General features: G+C 35.6%; 1 protein-coding gene across 1 annotated transcript in view; it reads right to left on the bottom strand.

The window, feature by feature from the left end:
• Positions 1–15,999, bottom strand: part of VPS13B (vacuolar protein sorting 13 homolog B) — a 763,389-nt gene that overhangs the window by 273,509 nt on the left and 473,881 nt on the right. The window contains exon 32 of the mRNA XM_065903112.1: positions 2,455–2,581. Within this exon, the coding sequence (XP_065759184.1) occupies positions 2,455–2,581 (127 nt within the window). The remainder of the gene's footprint in view (positions 1–2,454; positions 2,582–15,999) is intronic.

Genomic DNA, 15,999 nt, shown 5'->3' with positions numbered 1-15,999 from the left:
CCACAGAGAGCGAGACTAGTCTTGAAGGGCAATCTGCCTTTGAGAAGATTAGTCTAGGTGGGCAGACGGGCACTTAGAGCAATTACAGTCGCAGGTGGTATGGTCTGAGTATTCTCCAAAGGATCCACTCCAAATGATTCATAACAAAATGGAGTGCTGAAGCCAAACACAGCTAGACTAATTAATTTTACTTCTTTAAACTGCTAAAATCTTGGCAGTATTAGGTAGATGACCACTACTTAACTGATGCTGTCCTGCATAACAGAGTCACTTGAACATCCACTGTTGGAAAACCACTCAGCAAAGGAAAACAGAAATGAAAACCAATTCAGAATTTCACTTAATAAGCAGAAGCCCTGCCTCTTGTCATGAAGTGCATGTGGACAATGTTCAAATGCTTGGAAATGTCCAACAAACCTTCTCGTTATTAGTGTCATCCAAAAGAATGGATTTAAGGAGACTTATGATGGGTCCAAATACAAACTACACAGCTTAGAGCAGCTTTTCTAATAAAGCCATAAAGAACAGCATGTCGGAAATGATCCTTTTTTTTTTTTTTTAGTTAAATAAACTTTCTCCCCAAAAGTCTCCAGATTTTATTCATTATAGCTAGAATTCTTATTTTATTCCTTAAGTAATGATGAAAGCAATACACTTGTGTATTTTAAACAAATTGTGTTACTAAGTAACTGAAAAATACTAGTAGACTTACTTAATTTTTATACAATTTTTGTGGATATAAAGATATCCTGTCTAACCTAACTTTCCCTAGTAGGCCTAGTCGTGTTCAACTCTTTGTGATCCTATGGACTTTGGAGCCCACTAGGCTCCTACTCCATGGGATTTTCCCATCAAGAATACTGGAGTGGGTTATATTCCCTTCTCCAGGGGATCTTCCAGACCCAGGGATCGAACCAGTATCTCTTGCGTCTCCTGCATTACAGGAGGATTCTCTAACTCTGAGCCACCGGTTTCCCTTATTAGGGTTATTACAAAGATCAAATAAAAGCGAATACAAAATACTGTTCTTTAAAAACTCAGAGAAGGATATAAACTTTTGTCACCTTAAAATAATAATACATTTAATTTGAACATAATATTTCCAAAGTTTTCATAACTGCTTATAACTCTATGATCCAAAGTTTATAGTTTTTAGCATAACATAAATAACATTATAAATTAACACAACAAACATAACACAAAGGATCCCATTATTATTACATTTCTCTTCTAGGCATAGAGGCAAAATATAGCATAGTGATTAGACTTCAAGCCTGGATCCATTAGTAACTGGTTAGTAATGTTGGTTAAATTACTTAATTTCTTTTGATCTGTTTCCTCATCTATAAAATATGTATACTCATAATATCTATCTCATGGATGCTGAGAAGAGTAAATAAGGTAATTCATGTAGAGCTCTCCTTGTAAGGTAACCCATGTGAGAATGCTAAGTAATCTGTCAGTATTATTGCTACTTTTATTAGAAAGAGGTTGTGCAGATCAAGAGCACATGGCCGGGAACCAGACCAGTCGGCGCACACCACGTTCTGCTTCTAACCACTTGTGAAAATTTAGACAGCTTAACTCTCCATGCTTTAGTGGCCTCATCTGCAAAATGAGGACAGTAAGAGATGCTAATAGGATTACTATGACAGCTAAATGAGTTATTACATGAAAAAAGAAAATAAAAGTTAAAGTTGCTCAGTCATGTCCAGACTCTGCGACACCTGGACTGTAGGCCTCCAGGCTTCTCTATCTATGGAATTCTCCAGGCAAGAATACTGGAGTGGGTAGCCACTTCCTTCTCCAGGGGATCTTCCTGACTCAGGGATAGGACCCTGGTCTCCTGCATTGTAGGCAGACTCTTTACCATCTGAGCCACCAGGAAAGTACAAATATTACACAAAAAGCAATACATAAATGGTACTATAAAATGAAAGCGGGGAGAAGGCGAGGGTGGGATGATCTGAGAGAAAAAAAAAATAAAATGAAAGCCACTCAGTTGTGTCTGACTCTTTGATCCCATGGGCTATGCAGTCCGTGGAATTCTCTAGGCCAGGATACTAAAGTGGGTAGCCTTTCCCTTCTCCAGGGGATCTTCCCAACACAGGGAATGAACCCAGGTCTCCTGCATCACATGTGGATTCTTTACCAGCTGAGCCATAAGAGAAGTCCAAGAATACTGGAGCAGGTAGCCTATCCCTTCTCCAGGGGATCTTCCCGACCCAGGAATCTAACCAGGGTCTCCTGCATTGCAGGTGGATTCTTTACCAAGTGAGTTATCAGGGAAGATCTAAACAGTACAAAAAATGTTCAATAATTATTAGACACAAAAATAACATTAATAATAAGATCATTTGATATCCTGTGCACGGAAACTATGAAAACTCCAAACACACAAAGAAAAGCTGCTACATTATTCAGACTAAAATAAAACCTAAATTACGTTCTAACCTCAGTGTGCATATTTTCTGGAGAAATTATTTTGGTGAAAATGATGGCAGGTGCTCCAGTTATTCGTACAGAAAAATCTGTTAAAATGGGAGTCAAAATTGCTCTTCTTTCTTGATGCCGCCGTATGCTAAAAGATGAAGTAAGAAATAATTAGCCATTTCATTTTTAAGGATAATTTTCATTAAATTTGTACAAGTTTCTGCACTACAAACATGTATGCCAAAATTTCGTTATTTTGAGTGTGTGTATTTGTATATTTTATAGTCATAGTTTTGTAAAGTCAATTCCTAACTTCAGAGTCATAAAAGGAAAAAAACTAATCAAGAAATTCAGATGTAATTAATCAATTTCACATTAGTACTATGCTGTGCATCTGCATGCTAAGTTGCTTCAGTTGTCTCCAGCTGTTTGCAACCCTATGGACTGTAGCCTGCCAGGTTTCTCTGTCCATGGGATTATGCAGGCAAGGATACTGGAGCGGGTTGCCATGCCCTCCTCCAGGAGATCTTCCCGACACAGGGATTGTACCTGTGTCTCTTATGTCTCCTGCATTGGTAGGCAGGAAACCCAGTAGTATTCTAGGACCTTTCAATAAACTGCTTTTTCTATTTTTAACTCCTTTGGTTTCTACAAATAGTTTAGTATCTCTTTTGTTAAAAAAAATCTTACTCTTTTGTGATCATTTTAAATTTTCTAGTTTTAATATTTCTGACATTCTACTTGACAGCTGCCTTCTTCTCAATTTCTTTAGTTTCACAAGCATGTTCATTTAACCTTTGACCTCTCTTTTCTTTTTTAAACTCTAAGAGCCATCTGAGTTCATAGATTATAACTTCCCGTGTGTGTGTGTATGCTCAGATGTGTCCAACTCTTTGCAACCCCATAGACTGCAGCTCACCAGGCTCCTCCGTCTATGGAATTTTCCAGGCAAGAACACTGGAGTGGGTTGCCATTCCTACTCTAGGGGAGCTTCCTGACTCAGGGATCGAACACATCTTCTGTCTCCTGCACTAGCAGGCAGATTCTTTCTCACTGCATCACCTGGGAAGCCCTATGAATGCCTTTCCAGTTTGTGAAGTGCCTTTTGTACTTTGATACTGAATTCTTCCTCACAGCAACTCTGTATGTGAAGTAAGGACCACAATTAGCTCCACATCATTTACTGGAACAAAGATTCCACAATTATAGGTCTGCTGGGTAAGTTGATACCAGAGCAGCATTTGACCTCTATCTTAATTTTTCTTTATACATTCTTATCTTTGAACAGTTATCTAGCACACTATTTCTATACTACATTCAAAATTGCTAATTGCTAATAATTTTAAATATTATTAAGAAATCAAAACTTGTGCTAGTATAGATCTTCAAGTTTACTGAAGTTTTTTCAAGTTATTTATTCATATTCTTAGTTATCATTTTATGAGATAAAACAGTTCCATGCTTTACTAGCAAATCATACCTCAAAAGTTACTGGAACCATTAATTTTATATTCCTTATAAATATGTCCCTATTAGTCTCTTTTATTATAAAATAACCAAGGTGAGATCAGAGAATTGGCATAAGTTATCTCACGAAAAAGCAGAGATAAAACTCAAGTCTGTCTACATCTTTTTCTACCAGAGTATTCTAAAGAGTACTAGCATCTTTTGTTGAACTGGGCAATGGGCAGAGCTTTATATGCTCTTTGCCAAAAAAGCAAATCAGATCATCTGGTTCTGTGACACATAAGTATTGGATTTCAAGAAAGTCAATTTTAAAGAATTAAGAGATCTGGTTAACAGAGAGTAACAGGAAGAAGTATTAAAAACTGAATACAGAGGAAGAGTTGAGATCCTGAGAGACACCAAAATTATAGCTTAGTAGCTCAAATTCCATAAAATGACCAATGTGAGAAACATGTAACATCTGATGTGCTTTCATAGGGGAATGCTAAAATATATGACATATTAAAAATACCTTAAAATGGAAAAGGTGGCAGGGAACCAAAGGAAAGCAAACTTTAACTGAAGCACTGATGGAAGGAGAAAAAGTACTTCTTCACATTCTAATTATTTCCCATCATGTGAATTAAATCAGTAACACAACATATGAAAGACCCATGACATTAGAAATTAAAAAAAAAAGTTTAATAAGTCAATGGTCATAAAACTAGAACTTTAGTGGTATGTAGAGTACTAATTTTTCTTTTGTATTATCTCTGATAAATATTTGAGTTAAGGATATATATTTTTAAATCATAAAACTTTTTTTATAGATTCAAATATTTTCAAGGATGAATTCAAAAGAAGGAAAAAATAAACACTGCAGAAATAACTGCAACAAGAATTAAATTCTGTCAATACTTTACTAGACAATAGTCTAGGGTTTAAAATAACAAGAGGGAAGTAAAACTCAAAATATTAATTGACATTGTTAACGACTTTAGGATCTTAGCTACTCTCAGTAAGCCAAGGGAATAGATTCCACTCCACCCCCAACCTCAGGAATAGATTTTTAACAGCCATATGGAGACAACAGAGTAATCCTTACATCCCTGACAGGCAAGAATTTTGAGATGAGATGTCAACTTAGATCTGGGACCCTTAAAAGGCCAGAAAAATAACTTCCATTCAGAAATAGAAAAGAACAAGGAAGTCTGCCTGTTTTGGCAAGAGAGTTTATTGAAAAAACAGAGATCTTTCTCTTTTTTCAACTTAAAAATAAAAATAATTGAAAAATGAAAAATAATGGGAAATATCCCATGTGTGTTTGGAAGTTGTAATTTATATTATGAGTGTTGGTCAGGAACACCAATATTAAGTTATTTATATAAAAGTGGCATCAGACCTTTGATAACCCCAGGGCATCAGTCAGAAATAGAAACAAGTCTCCCTGGAAAACATGCTTTCAAACTGACAAAAAGGATTCTAAGGAACAAAGACCACTGAAGATAAACTCCTAAATACAGATTTCATATATACTTCAAAATCATTTTTTCATTAGTGAGAATTCAACCCCATTATAAACTTCATGATCAAGAACTTCTGATAATGGAATTTCCACATGTCAACAATATAATAAATTTCTTTAAAATCATTAAAGACATATAGGATGGGATGAAACACATGAGGAAAAAAACCCAAAGTATTAATACCATAAAAGAAGGCAAAACAGATTTGAAAAACAACCAAATAGAACATTCAGAAATAAAAATATAGTTACTAAGGTTAAATATATAATAGATGAATAAACAGAATTTTATATATAACTTTACAAATTAGTAAACTAGAAATACCACTGAGAAAGATAGACCAGAAAATACTTAAGACTTGTGGCAATCAATAGAGATAATCCACTTCAGTAGATACTCCTGAATAAGAAAAACAGTAATATTCACACACATTTATTATAAACAATAAATATATATAACATACTTTTGGAGAAATCATTCATTATAATTTGATTAACTGTACCTATTTATACAGATTCCTCTCATTTTCAGGGAGTCACAAGGATAAGTCATTTGATAAACACTAGTTAAGAGTTGAAGTCCATTTTAGTGTGTGGGGTGTTTTTTTTCCTTCCGAGAGTAACATTTGCTGTTGAATTTCTAATGCAATTAAAATTATATGATATATTACTATGATGATTATATTCAACTTAAATGTTTTCTGATTTTTTGAGTTCCTACTGCCTGTTAGTAGCTATGCTTGTGTGTATGCTCAGTTGCTCAGTTGTGTCCAACTCTTTGCGACCTCATGGACTGAAACCTGCTAGGCTCCTCTGTCCATGGAATTTTCCAGGCAAAAATACTGGAGTGAGTTTCCATTTCCTACTCTAGGGGATCTTCCTGACCCAGGAATCAAATCCACATCTCTTCCATTTCCTGTACTGGCAGATGGATTCTTTACCACTGAGCCACCTATGACGGCCACCATTCTTTACCACCTCTGACGACCTTTACAGTTTGTGAAATGCCTTTTGTGACTCAGATACTGAATTCTTCACAGCAACCCTGTATGTGAAGTAAGGACCATTTTTATTAGCCCCAAATCACCTATGAGGACATGAGTTTCAGGGACTGGGCTAAGGCCACTCAGTTGGAATAAAGGTTCCACAACTGGACCTGCAGGGCAAGCTGATATCAGTAACTACAGAAGAGTCAGGCTGAACAAGACGGATCTACGTCCTTTAATCTCTGTGCCACCTTTTCAAGTTGCCAAGGATATCTTCAGGTAGGAAATATTTGCTGGCTGTTGGGAAGTATAAACCGGCTGCTTCTTCCTGCTGCACCAGGAACCCTTTTTCCTTCACACTTAGTTCCCAGGTATTTTAAGTAGCAGGAGAAAACATTCTCTCACATATAGTCATGAAACAGTTTAATGGGATTATTATAAAATCACACAATTCAAGAAGGTTTAGGTGATCCCAGACATTAACCTATAAACTATGGGAATTAGACTAACTTCTAGTCTATAAATTTGTTTAGGCATTAGCTTGACATCCTCACAAATAAAGACACAAGTGACGGTTTTCAAGGTGAAGAGTAAAATCAAAGAAAATGCTTTCTTTCCACATTCCTGTTTATAATTTCACAGGAACAATTTTGGAAAAAAATCTGTTTGATCAATCATAAATCAAAATACACAAAGGCTCCTATGAACATGTGGGTAATCACTTTTAAAAAATAAAAATGTAAGAGGTCAAAATACAGACAGAACAGTCATGATCTCTCAGAATTAAGGCCAATAATTTATGCTTCAGGTACTTTAACATCAACACAAAGCTATACCTCCACACAGTCAATGCTACTAATCTTGAGAATCACAGAGCTGAGTTTTAAGAATGTGTTAAATTCAAATTCAGCCTGCTAAGAATTTAAAAAAAAATTTTTTAATCCAATGTGTGGGGGAAATAGTCCAAAGGGCAATACATGTAATTTGATACATGTTTATCAAAATACTAAAACAAATAAATATGTTCTATTTCTTCACAATAAAGTCAGAAAGATAAATTACTCAAGGAAATAAAACACAGTGAGAGGGTCAAATAAAAGCATTCGGTATAAATGATTAATTTTTTTTAATTGCAGCTTTCAAGTCTGTTCAAACTGTATCTTTAAGTATTATAAACAAGAAAATCAGATTCACTTGGAGGATTTAGGTTTACTGACATTTTCAGGAAATTATAAGATAAACTTTCTATATCATCCCACTACCCTCACTCCACCCCCACTCCAGACACCCTCCAAGTTCTAATTATCATGTAGAACAGCACTAGTGATTTTAACGTGTAACCTGCACATGGCAAACATCAGTATGCGCTATTTTAGTTCTCAGCACTTCATTTTCTCAGATTATAAAATAAGCCCAGATGTAGTAAAAATGGTTGCTAAAAAAAAAAAGAAAAAAAGCAATTTACTAACAATGAACTTTAGCATAAGAGTAAGGTGTCAGAGAATTGAATACAAGAAAAGTAGGTGGCTAAGAGGAAGCAAACCAGGGCTCCACGCTTAGCTGTGTTTTCAGTGACGTTGGACAAGTGAAGCATCTCCTCAAACTTAGTTTTCTGTAGTGCTTTTGTTCTATAATGTGCTAAGAGTAGTTCAGAGTTCAGAAAGAAATTTGCATGAGAGCCGGAATGTGGAAGAGAAATAGGTAATGGACAATATTCTCTGAAAGTTATACTGTTTTAAAGAGTAGAGAAAACATGATGCAGAAGTGCCAACAGATTCCAGCCTGTCCTCACTCTTTCCACCTTCATGACATTTTCCTGACTTCTGGCTCTGCTTGACAATAGCAACTGCAGGCTGAACTCCAGAAGCACGAGTAACAGCCTCCGACAGACTTGTCTACCACCCTTCGTGGTCCCTCTAGCCACTAGACAAGGATGGCTTCCCAGGTTTCCTGGAATGCAACAAATTTTTAATCCAGGTTACGGAGCTTCTTCTACAAATGGGTAAGTTCTTATTCCTAAAATAAATCCCCTCTGTTACAACACTTACAGTTGTTGTTCTGACCTGATTGAACCCTGATATATTCTGTCAGTTAAAAAATTAAGGTTTTAAGAGCAAAAGATCTATAAATTTTAAAATCTGATGATTATTTATGCTTAAATTCCCTGCTTCTTTCTCCCCATCATACACACAGAAACACATTATGATTAAACACAAAATGTGAGTAACATGTCAGGAGGAATCCCGAGTTGGGAGGAATAAACCATTATAAAGACTGTCATTTAATAATGGGTGGGGGGAGTAAATTATTCTTTACTGTGCATCTTTTGAATTCTACTGGTAATACTGAATGAAAAACAAAAAATGTAATGATATTAAAGCTCTGTATTATATTTGTCAAGATTAATCAGCAGAACTAAACAACATCAGATATTTCTTGTCTTTATTTGAATGAGTATCTCTCAAAACCACTCACATTCAGTCACTTGATTTGCTAGCTCTACTTAATCATCTTGTCATTCAATTTCTCAGTTCACTCAAATCTTCACTAACTTCCTATTATGTGTCAAGCATGATAATCTGTGATTGGTATTTAGAAGTGAAAAAAACAGGGCAGGTTTTTAAATTGGAGTATCTCTCTTAGTTCAAACTGCTCCCTTCCCTCTCCTGCCACTCATAATTTGTGGAAAAAAGTTCAAGGCATACACATTGTGAAACCTTCCCTGAAAACCAACACACAGAGTTTCTTTCTTTTAATTTTCTATTTGTACCTACATCAATTTATCATTCTGTTTATGTGTTATGTCACATCTATCTGCCTAAGATGTTTTATGTGCATGAAATGTGTTTATCTCAATTTTTATGTGCCTTACTTTAATCCTAAGTATCCTTTATTTATGTCTATCAGAGTGGTTTCCACACTGTACTTGAATATTTAATTAACCAGTCTTTCTTTTTGATTGGGAGATGAGCTCTATAAGGGATGGGCACATATCATAAGTTATTTTACTTTGTATCTTTAGTGTAAAAGATACTCCATGGTGTATATTTGATATTAAAATCTCTAATTTCTGACAAAGGTGCAAAGACCATTCACTGGGGAAAGAACAATCTCCTCAACAAATGGTGCTGGAACAACTGGATATCCAACATGCAAATGAATAACTCTATGCTATACTCTATTAAAAAAAAACACTAAAATAACTCAATAACCCAATTATAAGCATTAAACCCATAAAACTCCTAGTATAATATAGGCATAAATCTTCATGACCTGGCCCAGATCAAGATAGCAGAATAGAAGGATGTAGAGCTCACCTCTTCTCACAAATACATCAACAATACTTCTACATGAGAAACAACTCTCACAGAATACCTAATGAATGCTAGAAAAAGCAAAGCTGCAGGAAAGATCACTATGTAACCAGGAAGCACAAAGGAAAAATAAAGGAATCAGGACAGGACCTGCACTCCTGGAAGGAAGCTATGAAAGAGGAAATTTCTGATCACCATGGGAACCTCCTCCATTGTCTAGGAATCAGCTAGGACAGAAAGGGAGCCTAAGAGGCTCAGAGGAGAGTGTAGCAGCCAGAATGCCACAGGTACCACAGAAAGAGACCAGCACAGATGGTCATGGCTACCTTGATCTGCTCCTAAGCCTCAGATGGGTGCCTGCTGGTGTGTGTGGGGACTAGGGTGCTGAAACTCTAGCTTCAGAAGACAGACTGGAGAAAAGATTGGGGTTGGCTGGACAGAGACAGCCTGAGGGGCTGGAGTGTGGTCGAAGGTGCTGCATCCTAGGTCTGTCATTGCTAAAGCTCTCTCCAAAGAGAGGGCAGGGCCCCAACATAGCATCCTCATTCTTGGAATGCTCACAGCAGGCATAGCTATGCCTCTGTAAGCCCTGGGAGCAGGAAAGTGCCAGGGGTGGCCCAAACATGGAGGCAGGTCTTTAAATCTGAGCTGATTCCCATGGGCTGCATTATTTCAGGGAATTTACTCCACTGGTGGCTTTGAGAGTGCAATGCCTGCACTACACACAAGAGGATTAATAGCACTCTAGTGGCTGGGGATAAAACCCAATCTACAAGCGATGAATAGCAAACTAAATGACACAGAAAAATGGTTAAGCTATCTGGAAGAGACAGAATAATGCAAATCACTCAGAACCGCAGATAGAAAGGCAAGGCAAGAAAATATGAAAGCAACATGCAAATTCTATGAGGTAATATAAAGTGTGCCAATTCATGCATAATAGGGGTTCCAAAAAGAGAAGACTATCAGCTAATTTCCTACAGAAATGTTGCAGGCTGGGAGGGAGTCATAAGATGTATTCAAACTTCTGAAAGGAAGAAACTTACAACCAGAATACTTCACCCAGCAAAATTATCATTTAGAATAGGAGAGAGGAAGAATTTCTCAGATAAGCAAAAGCTAAAAGAATAGAGCAATATTAAACCTATCCTAAAAGAGATATTGAAAGGTTTTCTCTAAATACAAAAGAAACAATATAGGACAGAGAAAATCACAATTGGAAAGTAAATCACTTAAATAAGCCAATACACAGATTTGAAAAACAAAACAAACTTGAGCAAGTGACAACTACAATGAACAGCAAAAGGATAAATATGAAGATGTAAAAGACAATACCAAAATCATAAAATGTGGGGGAAGAGAGTAGGAAAATGTAGATTTTTTTTTCAGAATGTGTTTGAGTCTATGAGTATCAGTCTAAAGTAAACTATATACTATAAAGTTATAATAATAGTTTAACATACCTGAAAAACTGGGAAATCACAAACCAAAAACATACAATTGATTCAGAGAAACCAAAAGGAAGAGAACGTAAGCATAGTTCAAAAGAAAATCATCCAGAAAGATAAAGAACATTACAGCATACTAACACATATATATGGAATTTAGAAAGATGGTAACGATAACCCTATATGCAAAAAAGAAAAAGAGACACAGAAGTACAGAACAGACTTTTGAACTCTGTGGGAGAAGGTGAGGGTGGGATGTTCTGAAAGAACAGCATGTATATTATCTATGGTGAAACAGATCACCAGCCCAGGTGGGATGCATGAGACAAGTGGTTGGGCCTGGTGCACTGGGAGGACCCAGAGGAGTCGGGTGGAGAGGGAGGCGGGAGGGGGGATCGGGATGGGGAATATGTGTAACTCTATGGCTGATTCATGTCAATGTATGACAAAACCCACTGAAATGCTGTGAAGTAATTAGCCCCCACCTAAGAAAAAAAAATTTTTTTAATAAATAAATAAATAAAATTTTTAAAAAAAGAAAAAAAAAAAGAAAATCATCAAACTACAAAAGGAAAACCAAAAAGAAAGAAACAAAGAAGAAATATAAAATCAGCTAGAAAACAAGGTTAAACATGCCATAAATACATATCTATCAATAATTACCTCAAATGTCAATGGACTAAATGCTTCAATCAAAAGACACAGAGTGCCAGACTGGATAATGAAACAAGAGCCTAAACATGCCACCTAAAAGAGACCCAATTTAAGGTGAAAGACACACACAGAGTGAAGTGATGGGATAAAAAAAGAAGTTTCACAAAAGTGGAAATCACAATAAAGCAAGGGTAGCAATACTCGTACCAGACCAAATAGATTTTAAAACAAAGGCCATAGAGAAAGATAAAAAATGACAGCACACAATGATAAAAGAATCGATATAAGAAGTGGATACATACTTGTAACATACACACATCCAATAAAGGAGCACCTAAATACATAAAACAAGCATTAATAGACATAAAAAAGAAAGCAATAAGAATACAGTAATAGGAGAATGTAACATCCCACTGACATTAATGGACAGATCTTCCAGACACAAAAATCAATAAGGCAACAGAGGTTATAAATGACACAACAGAACAGATAGGCTTAATTGATATTTTCAGGAAATTACATCCAAAAAACCTCAGAATATACATTATTTTCAGGTGCACATGAAACATTCCGTAGGATGGACCACATAGTAGGACACAAATTAAAGGGCACATAAAACTATTTCAAGTATCTTTTCTGTCCACACAGGTGTGAAACTAGGCATCAACCAGGGAAAGAGAAACAAGAAAGAAATGACTACAAGGAGACTAAACAACACACTACTAAAAAACTAATGGTCAGTGATGAAAACAAAAAGGAAATTTTTAAAAATAATGACAAATGACAATGAAAACACAACCATTCAAAATCTATGCTTGCTTGCTTGCTAAGTTGCTTCAGTTGTGTCCAACTCTGTGCAACCCTATGAACCACAGCAAGCCAGGCTCCTCTGTCCATGGGATTCTCCAGGCAAGAAAACTGGAGTGGGTTGCCATGCCCTCCTACAAGGGACCTTCCCAACCCAAGGATCAAACCCACATCTCTTATGTCTCCTGCACTGGCAGGCAGGTTCTTTACCACTAATGCCACTTGGGAAGCCCATCAAAATCTATGGGATGAAGCAAAAACAGTTCTAAAAGGAAAGCTCATATGTGCCTTCTTCAAAAACAAGAACATCTCAAATAATTAACCTAACTTATCACCTAAAACAATTTAAACAAGGACAAACAAAACCTAAAGTCAGCAAAAGGGAAGAAATAATAAATATCAGGGAGGAAATAAATATAATGGAGATTTTAAAAAATAGAAAAAAAATTATGAATGAAACCAAAAGCTGGTTATTTGAAAGCGTAAAAAAAATTAACAGAGCCCTGGCCAGACTCATCAAGAAGAGAAGACCCAAATAAACAAAATAAGATATGAAAGAGGAGAGAAAATAACCTATACCACAGAAATACAAACAACCCTAAGATAATACTATGAACAATTACAAGTCAGTAAGTTGGACAACCTAGGAGAAATGGGACAGATTTGTAGATAATTACAGCCCACCAAACCTGAATCACATAAGAAATACATAATTTGAACAGACTGATCAATAGAAGTGAAATAGAATCTGTAATAATACTAATAATAAAAAACATCCTTGCAAATGAAAGTCCAGAACCAGATGTTTTCACTGAGAAATTCTACCAAACATATAAAGAAGAACTTATGCCATTCATCAAATTTTTCCAAAAGACTGAAGAGGAGAAAACTCTTCTAAAGTCATTCTATCAAGCCAACATCACCCTGATACCAAAACCAGAAAAAGACACTACCAAAAAACAAAATTACAAGCAAATACCTTTGATGAATATAGATGCAAAAATCCTCAACAAAACATTAGCAAACTGAATGCAACAATATATAAAAAAGATCCTACACTACGATTAGGTTGGATTCATCCCAGGGTCACAAAGATAGTTTATCATATGCAAGTCAATCAATATAAGCAAATAAAGAAAAGATGAAAACCATATGATTACCTTAATAGATTCAGTATTTGACAAAATTCAACACCCACTCATGATAAAAACTCTTATCAAAGTGGGTACAGATGGAAAATATTTCAACATAATAAAAGCTATTTGTGACAAACCCACATAATAGGGTGAAAACAACATAATGCTTCATGGCGAAAAGCTGAAAATGTTCCCAGTAAAATCTGGAACAAGAGAAGGATGCCCACTGCTACCCCTTGTATTTAACATAGTATTGGAGTCCTAGCCGCAGCAATCAGAGAAGAAAAAGAAATAAAAGTTAGCCAAATTGGAAGGGAAGAGGTAAAACTGTCATTATATACAGATAACATAATACAATATATAGAGAAAACTGTAAAGACTACACAAAACAGATAGTACTGATAAATTCAGCAAGGTAGAAATACACAAAATAACATATAGAAATTGGATGCATTTCTGTATGCTAACAATGATATATCAGAGAAGGAAAGCAGAAAATAATCACTTTTAAGACTTCATTAAAAAACTTAGAAATAAACCTCACCAAGGAGGTGAAAGATTTATACGCTAAGTCCCAGCACTGTCAAACCAATATTGAGGGAAAAGAACACAGCAGAGGCATAACCCTCCCAAACTTCAGACAATACTACAAAGCTACAGTAATCAAAACAGTGTGGTACCAGCACAAAAACTAGATATATGGATCAGCAGAACAGAATAGAAAGAACAGAAAGAAACCCACACATCTATGGCCAATTAATCTTTGACAGAGGCAAGAATACACAATGGAGAAAAGAAAGTCTCTTCAGCAAGAGGTGTTGTAAAAGTTGGACAGACGCATGTAAGTCAATGAGTACAATACCCCCTCACACCGTACACAAAAATAAACTCAAAATGGTTCAGAGACTTAAATATGACACAATAAAACTCCTAGAAGCAAACACAGGCAAAACATTCTCTGACACAGATTGTACTAATGTTTCAATATTTTCTTAGGTTGATCTCCCAAGGCAATAGAAATAAAGGCAAAAATAAAGGTAAATGGGACTCAGTGAAAGTAAAGGAAAGCATAAACAAAATGAAAAGATAACCTAAAGAATGGTAGAAAATATTTACAAATGATGTAACCAACAGGGCTTAATTTAAAAAATAACACAAACAGCTCATACAACAAAATAACAGAACAACCAACCTAATCAAATATTGGGCAGAAGACATAAATAGACATTTCTCCAAATAAGACATACAGAAGGAAAACATGAAAAGACACTCAACATTGCTAACTATCAGAGAACTGCAAATCAAAACTACAATGAGGTATCACTTCACACTTGTCACAATGGCAATAATTACAAAGTCTATACAAAAAAGGAGTAAAGAAGATATCTCTTTTTTTTTCCCACAGCTGTCTAGGGAGAAATGATGTTTTGCATCCTAAATTTAGTACAGAGAATCTGATTTGATAAAATCTTGAGACTTTTCACAACAATCTTTTTATTTTCTTGTGTCACAGGAAAACTTCTATGAAAATTTACATCTATTGCTAACTTATCTATTATTAATAAAGTAAATCTGTACTTGAAAGTATGATTTGAACAAAGCCCCTCACAAGACTCTAAGACTTACAAAGTATTGCCATGTTCTGTTATTACGACTTTCAAAAGAAAAGTGAAATTGATTGGTTGTCTTATTAGTTATATGTTTTACTAGGAGTAATGATGCAATTGGAATCTATTTCTAAACTGTATAAATTCTTGTAAGTTTGTTCTATATGAAAAGAATAAAATAACTGGCACCTCCTGCCCTCAAAAATGTCTACACATAATAAATGCTGAAGTAGGTGTTGAGAAAAGGGAAACCTGCTACATGGTTGGTGGGAATGTAAATTGGTGCAGCCACTATGTAAAACAGTATGGAGGTTCTTTAAAAAACTAATAAAACAGTTGTCGTATGATTCAGCAATCCCACTCCTAAGCATATATCTGGACAAAACTAATTCAGAAAGACACAAGCACCCGCCCCACCATGTTCACAGCAGCACTAGTTAGAATACAATTATGAAGCAACCTAAATATCCATCGACCAGATCAATGGATAAAGAAGATGTGGTACATAGATAAAATGGAAAATCACCCAGCCATTAAAAAGAATGAAATAATGCCATTTGCAGCAACATGGATGGACGGAGAGATTGCCATATTAAGTGAGGTAACTCAGACTAAGACAAACACCATATGATATCACTTATAT

Source organism: Muntiacus reevesi, chromosome 12 (genome assembly GCF_963930625.1).
Source record: "Muntiacus reevesi chromosome 12, mMunRee1.1, whole genome shotgun sequence".
NCBI lineage: Eukaryota > Metazoa > Chordata > Mammalia > Artiodactyla > Cervidae > Muntiacus > Muntiacus reevesi.
The sequence above is the reverse complement of the archived record's forward strand: the minus strand, read 5'-3'. Positions and strand labels throughout refer to the sequence as shown.